This window comes from Pituophis catenifer, unplaced genomic scaffold, assembly GCF_029215685.1.
Source record: "Pituophis catenifer annectens isolate HBS135680 unplaced genomic scaffold, rPitCat1.0.hap2 SCAF_6, whole genome shotgun sequence".
In the NCBI taxonomy this organism is placed as follows: domain Eukaryota; kingdom Metazoa; phylum Chordata; class Lepidosauria; order Squamata; family Colubridae; genus Pituophis; species Pituophis catenifer.
The window spans coordinates 18,480,088-18,494,783 of record NW_027256886.1 but is presented as its reverse complement, the minus strand read 5'-3'; the positions used below and the strand labels follow the sequence as shown (position 1 = coordinate 18,494,783).

The window sequence follows — 14,696 nt, the reverse complement described above, 5'->3', positions numbered from 1 at the left end:
AGTTATAAGAGACAGCCAGCTTTTCAATGCATATTTTTATAAAAGCACAAGTACAAAAAGAAGACAAGCTTCAGGCTATAAAGAATTGCATGGTATAGTAGCCATTGCAATAAATGTGTCTTCAAACAAACAAACAATCAGCCTCATTTCAGAGTAAAAAAAAAAAAAAAAGAGGAAGAATCTACTTTAGCTTTCCTTAAGAGAGAAGGAAATTCATATCACATTGCTGTTGCTTTCAGTAACTTTGATTCTGAGCCACTTTTAAAACTAGAAAGAAAATAATAACAGCGGTTTTATAAAAAAATCTATTGCCCCATCTATTCTGAGATACCTTTAAATCCATATTTTTGCTTTTAAAAATAATTTTGCTTTCTGAATACATCTTTCAGTCTCATCTTTATTCTTTGGATTGCCAAACTGCGAAGCTGTACTGTTTTGGAATTGCAGATCATACTGCAGGAGAGAATATATGTAGCTCAGGGTTGAATTATGGATCCTTAGTGCTGTTTGAACTTGCTTGCAAATGTTTCATTGCCCAACTAAGTGACATTATCAGCATGATGCTACATAGTCAAGTAATGAAACATTTGCAAGTAAACAACCAACCTGATAGAGGACCAAGAATTCCTCAAATCATACAGCTTACCAAAGGATTACTCCAATAGAAAACAGATAGTGAGGCACTCCAAAGTATATAGTTGAAGTTTACTAAATCATATGTTGTGCAAAGCAAGTCTAAAGAATTGTATGCATAGATCTCACCTAAAGGGATACATTAATCCAAAACTTTTTCTTACTTTACTATGCCAAAATTTAACAGTTGGACCAAACCTACTATTACAGTTAAAATAGCTTACAAAAGGATATCCGAATAGACCAAATTCTAATATTCCTGGTATAGACCATTTAATATCATTCCAAGTTGCAAAATTATCTCCCAGCCAATGTCCTGTGAATTTTCCAGAACCAGAAAATGTTGATCGGGAAAGGAGGAAGCTTCTACTATCACGGAAAATAGTCTTGAGTGCTCTGAAAACAACATACAAATGTATAGCATTAAGGAATAGCTTTATTTTGTTGGGAGGAAAAATTTGGAGAAAATGAAAGGCAGGTTTCAACATAGCATTTGTGCCTACAACAAATCCAACAAATTCTTGCAAAATTAACTTATGAATAGACTAAAATATGGGCCAGACTTTCAGATCACATCTTATCATTTGTGTGTAGTAAATAGATGGCCTTTCAATCCACGAGAAGGATTATGTTGTTGTGGTCCGCCCACAGCCTGCAGAGCTCGCAGCGGAGTTGGACAGCAATGAGGCTGAGGAAGAACATGGCCCAGTCCTGGAGGCTGGGGAAAGCCTGGATGAGGGATCTGCATCAGAGGCAGAGATGGGGCCAGGGCCATCGGGGAGTGATGTGCGGACTTCGGAGCCTCCAGAGGCTGACGGTAGAAAGGAAGAGGAACAGGAAGAGCCTATTCCTAGTGCACATATGAGAAGAGCTGCCAGAAGGCAGGAGCAGATAAAGCAGAGAGGATGACTCAGGACTAGGGCCAAGAGATGATTGGCCCCTCCCATAAGGCTTAAAAGACCAGCAACGGCTCTTGGCCTCTCTGCTGAAAAACACCGTTGAGAGATTTGCTTCTTGTTTCACTGTATTCATTTCTTGTCAGCGTCTTCTGCTTCTGAACTTTTGCCAAGAAAAGCTTTTGGCAGTTTGCCTAATTATCCCAAGGTCAGTGATAAACTGAGAAATGGTGTTTTGAAGAATTTGTTTTAATTTAGTTTGGACTACGCTGAGAATGAGTTAACTCTCAGCTGTTCTAATAAAGTCTGTTTGTTTTCGAACTGTTTGTATTTAATACTAACTACTTGGGCCTGGGTCACAACATATGTCAATAACCATGTTTTGTCCAAATTGCAAAACTTTTAAAAGTAGGTTTCACTCCCGGATGGTTTTAGGCTTCACAAGGGAACAAGATCTACCAGAGATACTAGTTGAGAGATCAGTGGAATTGTTGTGTAGTAAATTAATCACTTTTCCCCTAATACACATTCTTAGATTTGTATTCTTTTTGATTAGCTGTTGCAGTCCAAACTGAAACAAAGGAAATCTGGTACAAATTAGCTTGGATGAATTAAAGGGAAAAAAGAATGCATAATTCCTTACTTATCAGTAGCTATAGACATGAAATAGCCATAGAGGCTGTGAACATCATAGTGTTTCCCTGCCTTTTGGACTGCATCCATACAAAGTGTTTTTGAATACATAACTCCATCCAGAATTTCTGTAAAACAAAGAGATTTTAAAAACCCATTAAATTAAAAAGATCTCTATAGAACATTTCAATGTTTAGCTTTCTGGAAGAATAGACAAACAAATGTCAAAAAATTCCATTTTTTTTTAAAGTTACCTTTTTTTCTCTTTTCTTTAATCCACTACACTAGGCTAGTTTTTAATAAGGTTAATATTCAATATTGAGTTTGCTAATTGAAAATTACTTGATCAAATCTCTAAATCAGTTTTCTGAATACAATCAGAGCTCGTATCAAATCAGATGCTTCCTAATTAATTCAGATACTTCTCTTATTAGAAGAAATGTTATTTACAAATAATTGCAACACAATTATATCTGAATAAAAAGGAATAAAATTTTCTAGTTAGATTGAATCAATGGTATCAAGTCTCCTGTTTGGGCAGAGGGTTAGACCAGAAGAGTTCCCAGGTTGCTTCTACCTCTGTTAGTCTGTATTCTGTATCAAATTAGACTTGATTTAATTCATATAGTTATAAATTATAGCGGCACTTTTTGCTGTAAGTGAAGTTATTTGTTTGGATTTTAAAATCCCCAAATAAAATTCTTTTAGTTAGAGATAAAGTGACAAGTTGTACAGTCATCTGACAATTTAGCAATTAGTTCTTTCTGTTCTTCCAGAAGAATCACTATGTTCAGGGGTGGGTTCTAAAATTTTTTACTACCGGTTCTGTGGGCATGGCTTATTTTGTGGGCGTGGCTTGATGGTCATGTGACAATTATTTAGGATTTAGCAGAGGTACTGGTCTACCAGGCTTTTAACTGCTTGCAGAGCTGTACCGATCTACCCATTTATTTTTGCAGGCACTGGTCTACCCATTTATTTTTGAAGGGACCAGTCTACTCATGTATTTTTGCAGGTGCTGGTCTACCCATTTATTTTTGCAGGCACTGGTCTACCCATTTATTTTTGCAGGCACCGGTCTACTCATTTGTTTTCTTTTAACACTGATCAGCTATAGGGCGGCCCTTTGAAGCCCCGGGGCAAGAGTTTAAACAGTTTTTTTCCCATCACCTGGGACTCAGGAGGCAGCAATAGATTGGGGGTGGGGCCAAATAAAAGGTTAGAATAATGCGGGGGTGGGGGGCAGGGAGGCAGAACCAGTTCGGTGATGACATATCGTCACCGCTACCGACTCGGCAGAACCGGGCTGAACCGGGAGGAACCCACCACTGACTATGTTGTAGCAGATAGGATTTCTTTAACAATTGGTAAAGGAATCTGTTTCTCAAAATTTGTTCGTTTGATTATTTATTTATTTATTTGTCAAGCATGTATTGGATAACATATTCTATGTAACAATCTTATATACACAGATATATGAAAAATCTAGCATAGAAACTAAATAATTTTTAATTTATTTTTATATTTATTATAATTTTATTATATAATAAATATAATATTATTATATTTTATTTTATTATATATATATTGTTATTATTTTATTATATATAAAACAGAATATTATAATTATTTATAATAATTTTAATTATTCTATATAACATATTCTATGTAACAATCTTATATACACAGATATATGAAAAATCTAGCATAGAAATTAAATAATTTTTGTTTCAGTTGAGAACTTACTTGGAGTAAAAGGTGGGTAGTTTAAATTGTTTGTTGCACAACCAGTTTTTGATCCTTTGACAAAATTGGATACTTCATTCATGTCCTATGAGAAAAGATTCATAGAAATTCATAGATTAGTAATTGTGGACTTCACACATATGTCATCAGGACCCATGTTCTGTTCAAGTTTTTAAAAAATAATTTTAAAAAGCAACCACTCCTAGTAACATATTTAACTGCCATAATAATTTTCGGCCCAGCGAAGGTACCCATGGGTTAATAGAGAAGATACAGCAGGGGTGAAATCCAGCAGGTTCTAACAGGTTCTGGAGAACTCGTAGCGGAAATTTTGAGTAGTTCAGAGAACCGGCAAATATCACCTCTGGCTAGCCCCAGAGTGGGGAGGGAATGGGGATTTTGCAATATCCTTCCCCTGTCACGCCCACCAAGCCACACCCACAGAACCGGTAGGGAAAATTTTTGAATTTCACCCCTGAGATACAGTATATGACTGACAGGTACTTAGTGCTATCTGAACTTGATTTTTTTTTTTTTTTTGCAGACATTTCATTATCTAAACTAGGTAATTATCATCCATGCACTGATGATGTTACCTAATTTGGATAATTAAATGTCTGCAAAAAGACAACCAAGCTCAGCGTGTACTAAGGACCTGCCATTTCAACCCTGAGCTACAAATATTTTTCTCTAAAAGTATGACCCTCTTTCTAATAAATGGGTGTTTTGTGACTGACAAAGCCCATCGTGGCAACAATTTTCCTGAGTAGGCAAGTTTAATCTTTGAATCTGTAAGCCAGTTACAGAGAATTTTCAATGTCTGCTTATCAAATTCTGTAGTGAGTAGCAGAACTGAATGGTGTTATCAATCTAGTTTTTCAAATGTTGTTGTCCGTCTCAGCTCTCTAGCTCTTTAACAAGAGAGAGACAGCCTTCTTCCTTCAAGAGGAGACTTCTGTTGCTATGAGCAATAAATCACAACAACAGACTTTGGCTGATTTTATATGTAACCAGAAATCAAATTTTCTTAGTGTTTGGGTTGATAAACCACAAGAAAATTCTAAACCTTCAGGCTTAGACTGGGAAGCTAAGATAACATCCTGGAACAAGGCTATACTGCTATATTGTTGCTAGAAAAACAAAATGGATGTTTTCATGTAATCCCTTTGAACTGAGCTAGATTTAGCAACTAGATTTTACCAGCAACATTTTACTGTTGTTCAGGCTCATGAATTGCATACTTTCCTCCATTTCTATTCTTTGCTTAGACAATTGAACATGTCTGAATGCGCTAGGCATGGATAACACGTATTTAAAAAATCAAAACATTATACAATGTTTATATTCCTATGGAAAGAATTTATTGTTGCCTATGAAAAGAACTTAGAAATGCATATTTTTTGCTTATTGCTAAGTATTTTTGCTACTAAATATTTGTTTCTTCACTGTGCTAAATAGTACTTACAATCCAAAGTCCATCAAAATGGATCGTTTTGTGAAAATGGTTGCACTCACTAGCCCACCACTGAACAGCTTCAGGACTAGAAAAATCAGGGAAGACAGTCGTTCCTGGCCACACCTGCAGATTAAACAAAAAAAGTATAAAATTGGTCTACCAAAGGATATAAATATTTCCTTAAAAATGGTTTTGCAAGATTCTAAGCAAAGTGAAACAAGTGGAATATCTGAGTAATCTTTATTAAAACCAAAACTTGTTATTTATGTGTATGGGAAGATAGCAAAATAGAAAAAGGCTAAAGAATAAAAACATTTTTTATTGAATTGTTTCTTTTTCACATAACTGTACTACTTCAAGAAATTGTCATCTAGACAACTTAGAGGATATCATAAATGACATTCGGCTTTGCTGTGTTTTTATTTATGGTATATATAACATACTGCTGAGTTCTGTTCGAGTTAGTTTTTCTTAAGAACACCCACAAAACACTGACATCTAAATATGTCTCCATAATAGGATATATCTGTCACATGCATATACATCTGTTTTTTTTACATAATTTTTGTATGCATATATGTATAGATATACATACACATGCACATGTGTTTGTGTGTGTGTGTACATATATATTTTGGTATGTATATAGAGACGGGGGAGGAGTGAAAGAGACCTAGAAATCATAGACTATAAGGCAATGCAAATCAGTTAATTCTTAGCAAATGGCTACCATCAAAGAAACCAACTTTTTAAAATCTCATCCTCCAGGACGAGTAAGTAGGTAGGTAGGTAGAAAATTCTGCTTGCATTAATTTGTAAATATTTTTTTTCCTTTTCTGAAGACAATGTTCAAAACATCAAATTTTTCATCTAGTAAATATTTTCACTATAATGTAAAGAAATAAATGCGCTGAGGGAGTGAAGAAATTTGAATCTGTTACTATCAAATGCAAGATAACATTGATATACTAATTTAAATATTTTATATGACTGTTACACTTCTGCCTGGAGCCATTCCTCATGACTTATTGAGCATGATATAGAATGAATGGAATGTTTATACCTTCATAGTGACAGACCTGAACATTATGTAAGAAGTTACTAATAATATAATAAAATAACTTGTAGGTTACTAAACAGAGCAGGAAGATTCTTAGTAAGCTCTATTGAATCAGAATAGGGTTGGAAGGGACCTTGGGCATCTTCTAGACCAACACCCTTCTCAAACAGGAGACCCTACATCATTTCAGATAGACGGCTGTCCTGTCTTTTCTCAAAAACCTCCAATGATGAAGCACCCACAACTTTTAAAGGCAAACTGTTCCACTGATTAATTGTCCTCACTGATTTCTCTGTATTTCCAAGTTTCTTCTCTCCTTGATTAGTTTCCATCCATAATTTCCTGTCTTGCCTTCTGATGGTTTGGAAAATAAGCTAATCACCTCTTCTTTGTGGCAGCCCCTCAAATACTGGAATACTGCTGTCATGTCATCCCTAGTCCTTCTTTTTTCTAGATCGGCCATACCTAATTCCTGCAATCATTCATATGTTTTTGTCTTCAGACCCTTAATCATCTTAGTTGCTCTTCTTTGTACTTTTTCCAAAGTCTCAACAAATTATTATTATTATTATTTTGTAATGTGGTGATCAAAACTGGATGTGATATTCCAGGAATGATTCTTACTAAGGATTTATACGTCATGGAATGTTGATTCTATGCCTCTTTTTGTACAACCAAGGACAAGCTTTTTTGGCTGCTGCTATACACTGCTGGCTCTTTTTTAAGTGATCATCCACCAGGACTCCCTGTCACAGTTTCTGTTTTTGAGTCAAATTTTGCCTAATTTGAGCTTGTACCTTTGGTTTTTCTGTCTAGGTGTAAAACCTTGTTTTTCTCTATATTAAATTTCATATTGATGAATAGGGCCCATTGTTCAAGTCTGTCAAGATCTTTTTGGATTCTGAGCTTGTCTCTGCAGTGTCAGCTTAGTGTCATCTGCAGATTTGATGAATTCCCCTTCTATTCCCTCATCTAAGATTTATGAAGATATTGAAGAGCACTGAACCTAAGATGGCACCCCACTGCTTACTTCTCTTCATGTTAATGTAGTATCATTAAGAACTACTTGTTGAATATGGTTTGTCAGCCAGTTACAAGTCCATCTGGTGATAATGCTGCCTATCCCACATTTTTCTCGTTTACCAAGAAGTAGCTTATGGTCTACTTTGTCAAATGCCTTGCTGAAGTCTAAGTATACTATGTCCATAGCATTTTGCTGGTCTACTAATTTGGTCACTTTGCCAAAGAATGAAATAAGATTGGTTTGGCATGATCTGCTTTATAACATCCCGTGTTGGCTACTAGTTATAACTTTGTTTCTAGATGTTCACAGATCTGTTTTATTATTATTATTTCCAGGTCTTCCCAGGTATTAATGTTAGGCTAATTTGTCTATAGTTTCCTGGTTCTTTTTTGATTTTGTTGTTGTTTTTGTTGTTGTTTTGAAGATGGGAACCACATCAGCTCTTTCACAATCCTCTGATAGTTCCCTGGTGCTTCAGGACTTTTTGAAAAATATGGTATAATGGTTTTGAGATAACATCTATCAGGTCCTTCAGAACTCTGGGATATAATCCATCAGGCCCCCATGATTTATATTCATCAAGATCAGACAGGTGTTCTCTTGTCATTTTCTTAGATTTACAAAAAGTTATTTTATTTTTTGGAATATATCTGATAAAATAACTATTTTCAACATTGTGATTTATTTTCAATTTGATGATTGTGCCAATATTTACATTCCAGAATTAGATAAAGAAAAGTAGGTTCACTACACGGTCAGAACAATCAACATGGATAACATTTATCAAAGGAGTTATGCCTTTCTCTTTTTAAGATTCTCATGCCAGAGAGAAAAAATATAGTAGGTTTCTTCAGAGTACTGAATAAATAAAATAAGTGGAGTGGAGAAGAGATTCCAATTTTGCAGATGATTCTGGATTAGTATAATTTCCCCCTCCTTTCTCTTTCCCCATTTTAGACACTTATGTTAAGTGTCTTATGTTTAGACACTGTATGTTAATGTTCAAGTGGTCCACAACTGATTTCTAAAAACAGCAACTTACTTCCCCAATAAGAGGGCTTATTCCATCTGATTCATTTATCCACACTTTCATCTGTTCACCACGTTGATAGGCTTCATAAGGGGTATTGTTCATGAGGTTATTGACAGAAATGGCTGGATCCTTTAACAAACAGAATTAAAAATGTTAAATCTTCTAAACCTTTGCACAATTATGTAACTGATTCAGTAGTGGGTTGAAAATCCTGTCGCTACCAGTTTGTTCGAGGGCACGCATGCGCTTATGTGTACACATGATGCTTCGGTGCATGCGCAGAAGCATCCAGGTGGGTGGGTGGAGCTTCCTGCCTCTGCCGCTACCGGTTTGTCCAACCCAGGTCGAACCAGTAGTAACCCACCACTGAACTGATTGTACACCCTGTAGGAGAAAGCAGGAGTATTTTGCTGTGCAACAAAGCATAAAAAAGTTAATAATCTCTACTCCTCAGTGATGTCACCCTACTTTTACATTCCCTCATCATGACACTGTAGGGCAGGACTTGTAAGGTGACATCACAGAACATGCTCTGGTCCTGTAAAAGCCATCTTGTTTCTTGTTTGCAGCCCTGCTTTCTGCCACTAAATTGCCAGGTGCCAGCTGCTATGGACCAATTAACATTCTGTTTATTTTTGCCATCTGTTGGATGTTTTTTTTTTTAAAAAAATCTGGGAATGGAATTACAATATCCATTGTCTATTGATTATAATGCAGAGAGAGTGAGCAACCTTTTGGTATATTTAATTGTGTGGGAAAATCAAGGACCATCATTAAAGATGAAGATGTAAAACAGGTGAGTCCGTGCTGGCAAAAAATTGTTCATTTTTAACTTTTTAAAAACATTGTAACGCTTCCATCACACATTTCTTGTGCTTTTTGTTTTAAAATTGATCTATGATCCATTGAGCAACAAAAAATAGATAAGTCAAGGAAGGTTTATAGAAAGTTGCAGGGACTAGATAAACAATTACTAGACTCCTCTGTTCTTGAATAAAATAATACTGTTTCATCAGGTTCCCATTACTTTTACTGAAACAGTTGAGATGGAGATAAATTTTAGTACAAATAAGGAAGAAAAATAGGGAAGTTTATAAGTAATAATAACAAAAACTTCTTAAAGTTTCAGGAAGGCGCAGAAATTGTAATGATCTGGATAGACATGATATTTGGCATTATAACATAATGCATATGAGCTATAATATATATGAACTGTGGTGCACCATGGTTAGAATGCACTATTACAAGCTAATTCAGTTCACTGCCAGGAGTTTGAGCCTCATTGGCTCAAGGTTGATTCAGCCTTCCATCCTTCTGAGGTTGGTAAAATGAGGACCAAGATTATTGGGGGCAATATGCTGATTCTGTAAACTGCTTAGAGGGGGCTGTAAAGCACTGTGAAGTGGTATAAAACTCTAAGTGCTATTGCTATATGCAAACCAGAGGTGGATTTCACCAGGTTCTGACCAGTTCTGGAGAACCGGTAGCAGAAATTTTGAGTAGTTCGGAGAACCGGTAAATACCACTTCTGACTGGCCCCATACCCGTCTATTTTCTGCCTCCCAAGTCTCAGCTGATCAGGAGGAAATGGGGATTTTGCAGTAACCTTCTCCTGGAGTGGGGTGGGAATGGAGATTTTACAGTATCCTTCCCCTGCCATGCCCACCAAGCCACACCCACAGAACCGATAGTAAAAAGTTTTGAAACCCACCACTGATGCAAATAATTGCTGATAAACTGTTTCAATAATTGTTTCACTTGTCTTTGAACTGTTTAAATTAATCAGAGTTACCAGTATGATGACATATTTCTGTCCATGGTCATGAAGGTCTTGGACAAATTCAGGGAGGCCTGCAAAATTTATCTTGTCATAAGTAAAATCTTTCTTATCTTCCATGTAGTCAATATCAGTATATTGAACATCCTGGAAAGAAAATTGCAGTCATTGTAAATGTTGAATTTTTACACTATTGAAACCCAGGCGTAACTGTGAAGAATCATCATTATCACCAACACCAAGATCATCATAGTCTATATGATGAATACCAAGAAAAGCATAAAGGAAAGAGAATTGGTGCTGATGAGCTTTTTAATCCAAATAAAATGATTGGAAACATTAATTCTATATCATATCTAAGTCTCCCTTGGACATAAGGGTATATAAAATATGATTATTGTTCTGTCTATAATATAACTCATTCTGACTGAGAATAAAGGTTCATTTGGTTTCTGGCATCCTGTTAACAATTCAGAAAATTATATTTTCTCTGAAACTGCAACTCTGGCTCATTATAAAAGCCAATACCCCCATCCCCAATTTTCATTACCATAATAACTTGCTATGTAGCCACCCTAATTTTTTCTGTAATGTATATAAACAAGTAAAATACATTGATTTATCCTTTAATATTGCAAAGAAAATTGGTTTCTCCCAACACATTATTTTAACGGTGGAAAGAAATGTATACGTTGTTATCTGATGACGTTGATGTTTTAGCTAAAGGAACTGTTCCTTGCATTAGCTAAGTTAAATATTCATAGGTATGACAAAATTCAGCACCTGTTCTCATTTTAATTCTGCAGGGTCCAGGATAGATTTTTTTAAACTAGATTCCCAGCAACTAAAAATTATTGTAAAATGACATTCTTGATTTTGTCCTCTCTGTATTGCCTAAACGTTGACAATTTTATTGAAACCCTATCTAACTATGATCCTTTACTAAAACACCAGGATTCTAGGAGATATTTATAGAAATATTTCATTTCCACTGATTGGATCGAGATTCAGAATAGCTGATGTGGAAAAAACAAAAAAGCATTGTAATTTCCTTAGCCAGTGTGAAATCTACCAGTTATATCAAGAATAGGCAACCTACTACCAAAATTGTATGTTGTCCCAATGTCTTTTCTAGTAAACAACATAGTTAAAGGACAATGGAAACATTTCCCAATGTGTTAAAGTAGGAAGCACATAAAGATTGTACTAAATCCTAAAATATCCTAAATGTAGAAGATAACCAGGCTGAGGGATCAAATGTATATCAGTCTTGAGTCCTTTCATGCCCACAAGAGATTTAAGTCCAATTCCTCTTGAATTCCACTGACTATTATCTACCACTTATCTATCACTTGCTTTGACTGTTAGTAGTTCAGATTCTGTTAGAGTGCATGCAATAAACTGCACAAATTACTGATTTCCTGCACTTGACACTGAAAAATATAAAAATCAAATACAAAATATCCTTTTAAAAAGTCCTAAAATATGTTTACATTTTAGTTACAAACTTTTTTTTTTTTTTTAAATCCAGCTACCTCAATCAGGAAATAAAGGGTATTATATCCTAACCCTGTCCACTTTGTAAATCAACCTACTCTTTGTGACCTCCTATTTTCTACCAAAAAATTTGAAGTGTATCCAAACCCAAAATGTATCCATTCCTAGATTACAACTTCTTTCCTTACTTGGTATTTCTGCTGGCTTGTTTTTCCAAAACATGGTGTTGTCACTGAATTAAAATTGGAACAATGACATTAAAAATTCCCACATAATTCATAGTTTCTTCTTCCATCAGAGTAACAAACAAAAGATTACCAGACGGTTCATGCATATCATAAGAAAATGAGATCTCATAATAAAAATAGCAAAAGTCCTAGATATAGGTAAGAAAGGGACCTTAATTTGATTAAAATCAAATTTATTAAATGAGCATGGATTTGCTTCCCATGCTCATACTTCAAGGGAAACTAGCCATCAAATTATTATTATTATTATTATTATTATTATTATTATTATTATTATTATTATTATTATTATTTCAATTTATATGCCGCCTTTCTCTGGAGACTGAGGGTGGCTTACAATTCATTTAAAAAAAAAAACATTATAAAAACATTTAAAAATTAAAACATTAAAACCCATTCACACCATTCATGGCCATATCTCACAAGATCGCAACAGCGAGATCAACGGCCCCAGGCCTGCCGGAAAAGCCAGGTCTTCACCGCTTTTCAGAAGGCCAATAGGGTGGGGATGGTCCAGATCTCAGGAGGTAACTGGTTCCAGAGAGCTGGGGCAGCCACAGAGAAGGCCTTCCCCGCGGACCCGCCAGCTGGCATTGTTTAGCTGATAGGACCCGGAGGAGACCAACTCTGTGGGATCTTACCGGTCGCTGGGAGCTATGTGGTAGAAATTCTACCTTCAACATTATGTATCTTTCTACTGAACACAGTAGCACAGTCAAATGGTATCCCAGTCTTCAAAATAACTGATTTTCCCCTCCAATCAATAATGTACTAAATTAATTAAACAGATGTATGCAGCCACCCAATTCTCACACAGTGATTCCACTCCTTCTCCACCCGTATATTTCTACTTACATAAGGTATTCCAGCTGCTCGATTCCTTTCTACTACAGCTTTCACATCATTAAGATCAGTGTAATTCCATCGACAGATATGGAAGCCAAGATTCCAATAGGAAGGCATCCATGGAAGTCCTATTAACTTTACAATTAAAATACAAAACAAAATTTAAGAGGGGAGCATTTCCTTTTGCATTGTATTGTTTATAGAGAAGGACAATATTTTCTTGAAATGAAGGCAGAGAGGAAGACTACTGAAATCTCTGTACCATCATGCTACTGGACAAGACATATTCATATTGATTTAGTTATCTATGAAAAAGGTTTTCATAGATGTTTTAAGATGCCACCAGAATGCAGAAGAAATTTAGATTTTTGTTTTCCATTGCCTGAACCTAGGGATACAGGAGTCAGTATCAATGTTTGGTAGTACTTTGGGGTTGCATGAGATTGAACAGCAGCAACAACAATAGCAACAGAAACCTTCCTTCGGATAATGCCCCAAAACTACTAGTTAAGGATTTTCATTAACTAGTAAGAGAGGTTGGCTGAGATGAGATGTGGGATTTGATCTAATTCGGAGAGATATTCATATGGAAGTGACAACCAGGGGTGTCTTTTATAATTTTTGCTTGTGCATCTGATATGTCTTTCATAATATAATGTCTATGAATATTTTCTATTGTTAGTTCAATAAAATGTAACTGTAACATGCTCTGCAAAGCTCTTTAAACTTAGCTGGATTTTTATGATTAAATTTCAGGCAGTTATAGTTATATCTAGAACTAGCTGAATGCCTGCGCTTCGCTACAAAACTATGTGATCAGGTATGATAAATTGACACTTAAAGCCTGAAACTTAATGTAGAATGTGTAACTCTGTAGCATCAGAGCATGTTAATATAAGGAAACTGGCAGTTGGAACAGAGGGGGAGGGGAAATAGAATGTCCCAGCCTGCAGGCTGGATGAGTGACGCGCTGGCTACACCCATGCCCAGTTTAGCGAAGGAGTAGCATCAGAGCGTGTTAATATAAGGCAACTGGCAGTAGGAACAGAGTTTTTTTCATGTGGGGAGGGGGAGTAGAATGTCTAGCTCCTTAGCATCAGAGCATGTTAATATAAAGCAACTGGCAGTTGGGCCAGAGTTCCTTTCAGGTGGGGAGGGGGAGTAGAACGTCCAACTCCTTAGCATCAGAGTGTGTGAATATAATACTGTGTATGAAATACTAATGATCTGATGGTCATTTCGAAAAATCCTTTCTTAGCGAGCACCTAGAAGCCAAGAAGAACATACGTGCCAAATTTCAAGTTTGTAGGCTGTCCCGTTCTGGAGGTTTCGTGATGAGTGAGTGGTATTTGGCTTTTATATATATAGATTTGTACATCAGATTATCTAATACTAGTCCTAACAATTACAGTAACTATTGTTACTAACTTTGATTAGTTGAAGTGACTTGGACATTATGACTGTAGACAAGGATAATTTATAAATCTTTTAATATAAACTGATATGACAATTTCACTCTTCTTCTGGGGATTTTCTTTGCATCTCTTATTATTGGATAGAAACAGAGCAGAAAGTACTATACAGATAGTATTTTCACTTACAGTGCTCCTAATCTAGAATTTCTTCTCAAGAAAAGCAGATCTGCTCTTGCCAGCATAGACAACAACATACTGTATAGAGCTCTACTCTATAAGGACCAAGTAGAAATACGATAGAAAAACATACCAATAGATATTCTTGTACTACTTGTTCTGGAGTATTTCCTAAAAAGACGTAAAAATCTAAAATTCCACCAATTGTTCTGTATGTTACAGCAGGAGCAGGTTGAAGAGCAAAATCTGTTAGGA

At 35.7% G+C, this 14,696-nt stretch overlaps 1 protein-coding gene across 1 annotated transcript in view; it reads right to left on the bottom strand.

Moving 5' to 3' along the window:
* The window catches only part of SI (sucrase-isomaltase), a 107,482-nt gene that overhangs the window by 59,534 nt on the left and 33,252 nt on the right, over positions 1 to 14,696 (bottom strand). Inside the window, exons 8-15 of the mRNA XM_070946468.1 lie at positions 14,575 to 14,687; positions 12,859 to 12,984; positions 10,274 to 10,405; positions 8,491 to 8,610; positions 5,374 to 5,487; positions 3,909 to 3,993; positions 2,173 to 2,290; positions 858 to 1,029 (exon numbers count right to left, since the gene is read on the bottom strand). Of these exons, the coding sequence (XP_070802569.1) occupies positions 858 to 1,029; positions 2,173 to 2,290; positions 3,909 to 3,993; positions 5,374 to 5,487; positions 8,491 to 8,610; positions 10,274 to 10,405; positions 12,859 to 12,984; positions 14,575 to 14,687 (980 nt within the window). The remainder of the gene's footprint in view (positions 1 to 857; positions 1,030 to 2,172; positions 2,291 to 3,908; positions 3,994 to 5,373; positions 5,488 to 8,490; positions 8,611 to 10,273; positions 10,406 to 12,858; positions 12,985 to 14,574; positions 14,688 to 14,696) is intronic.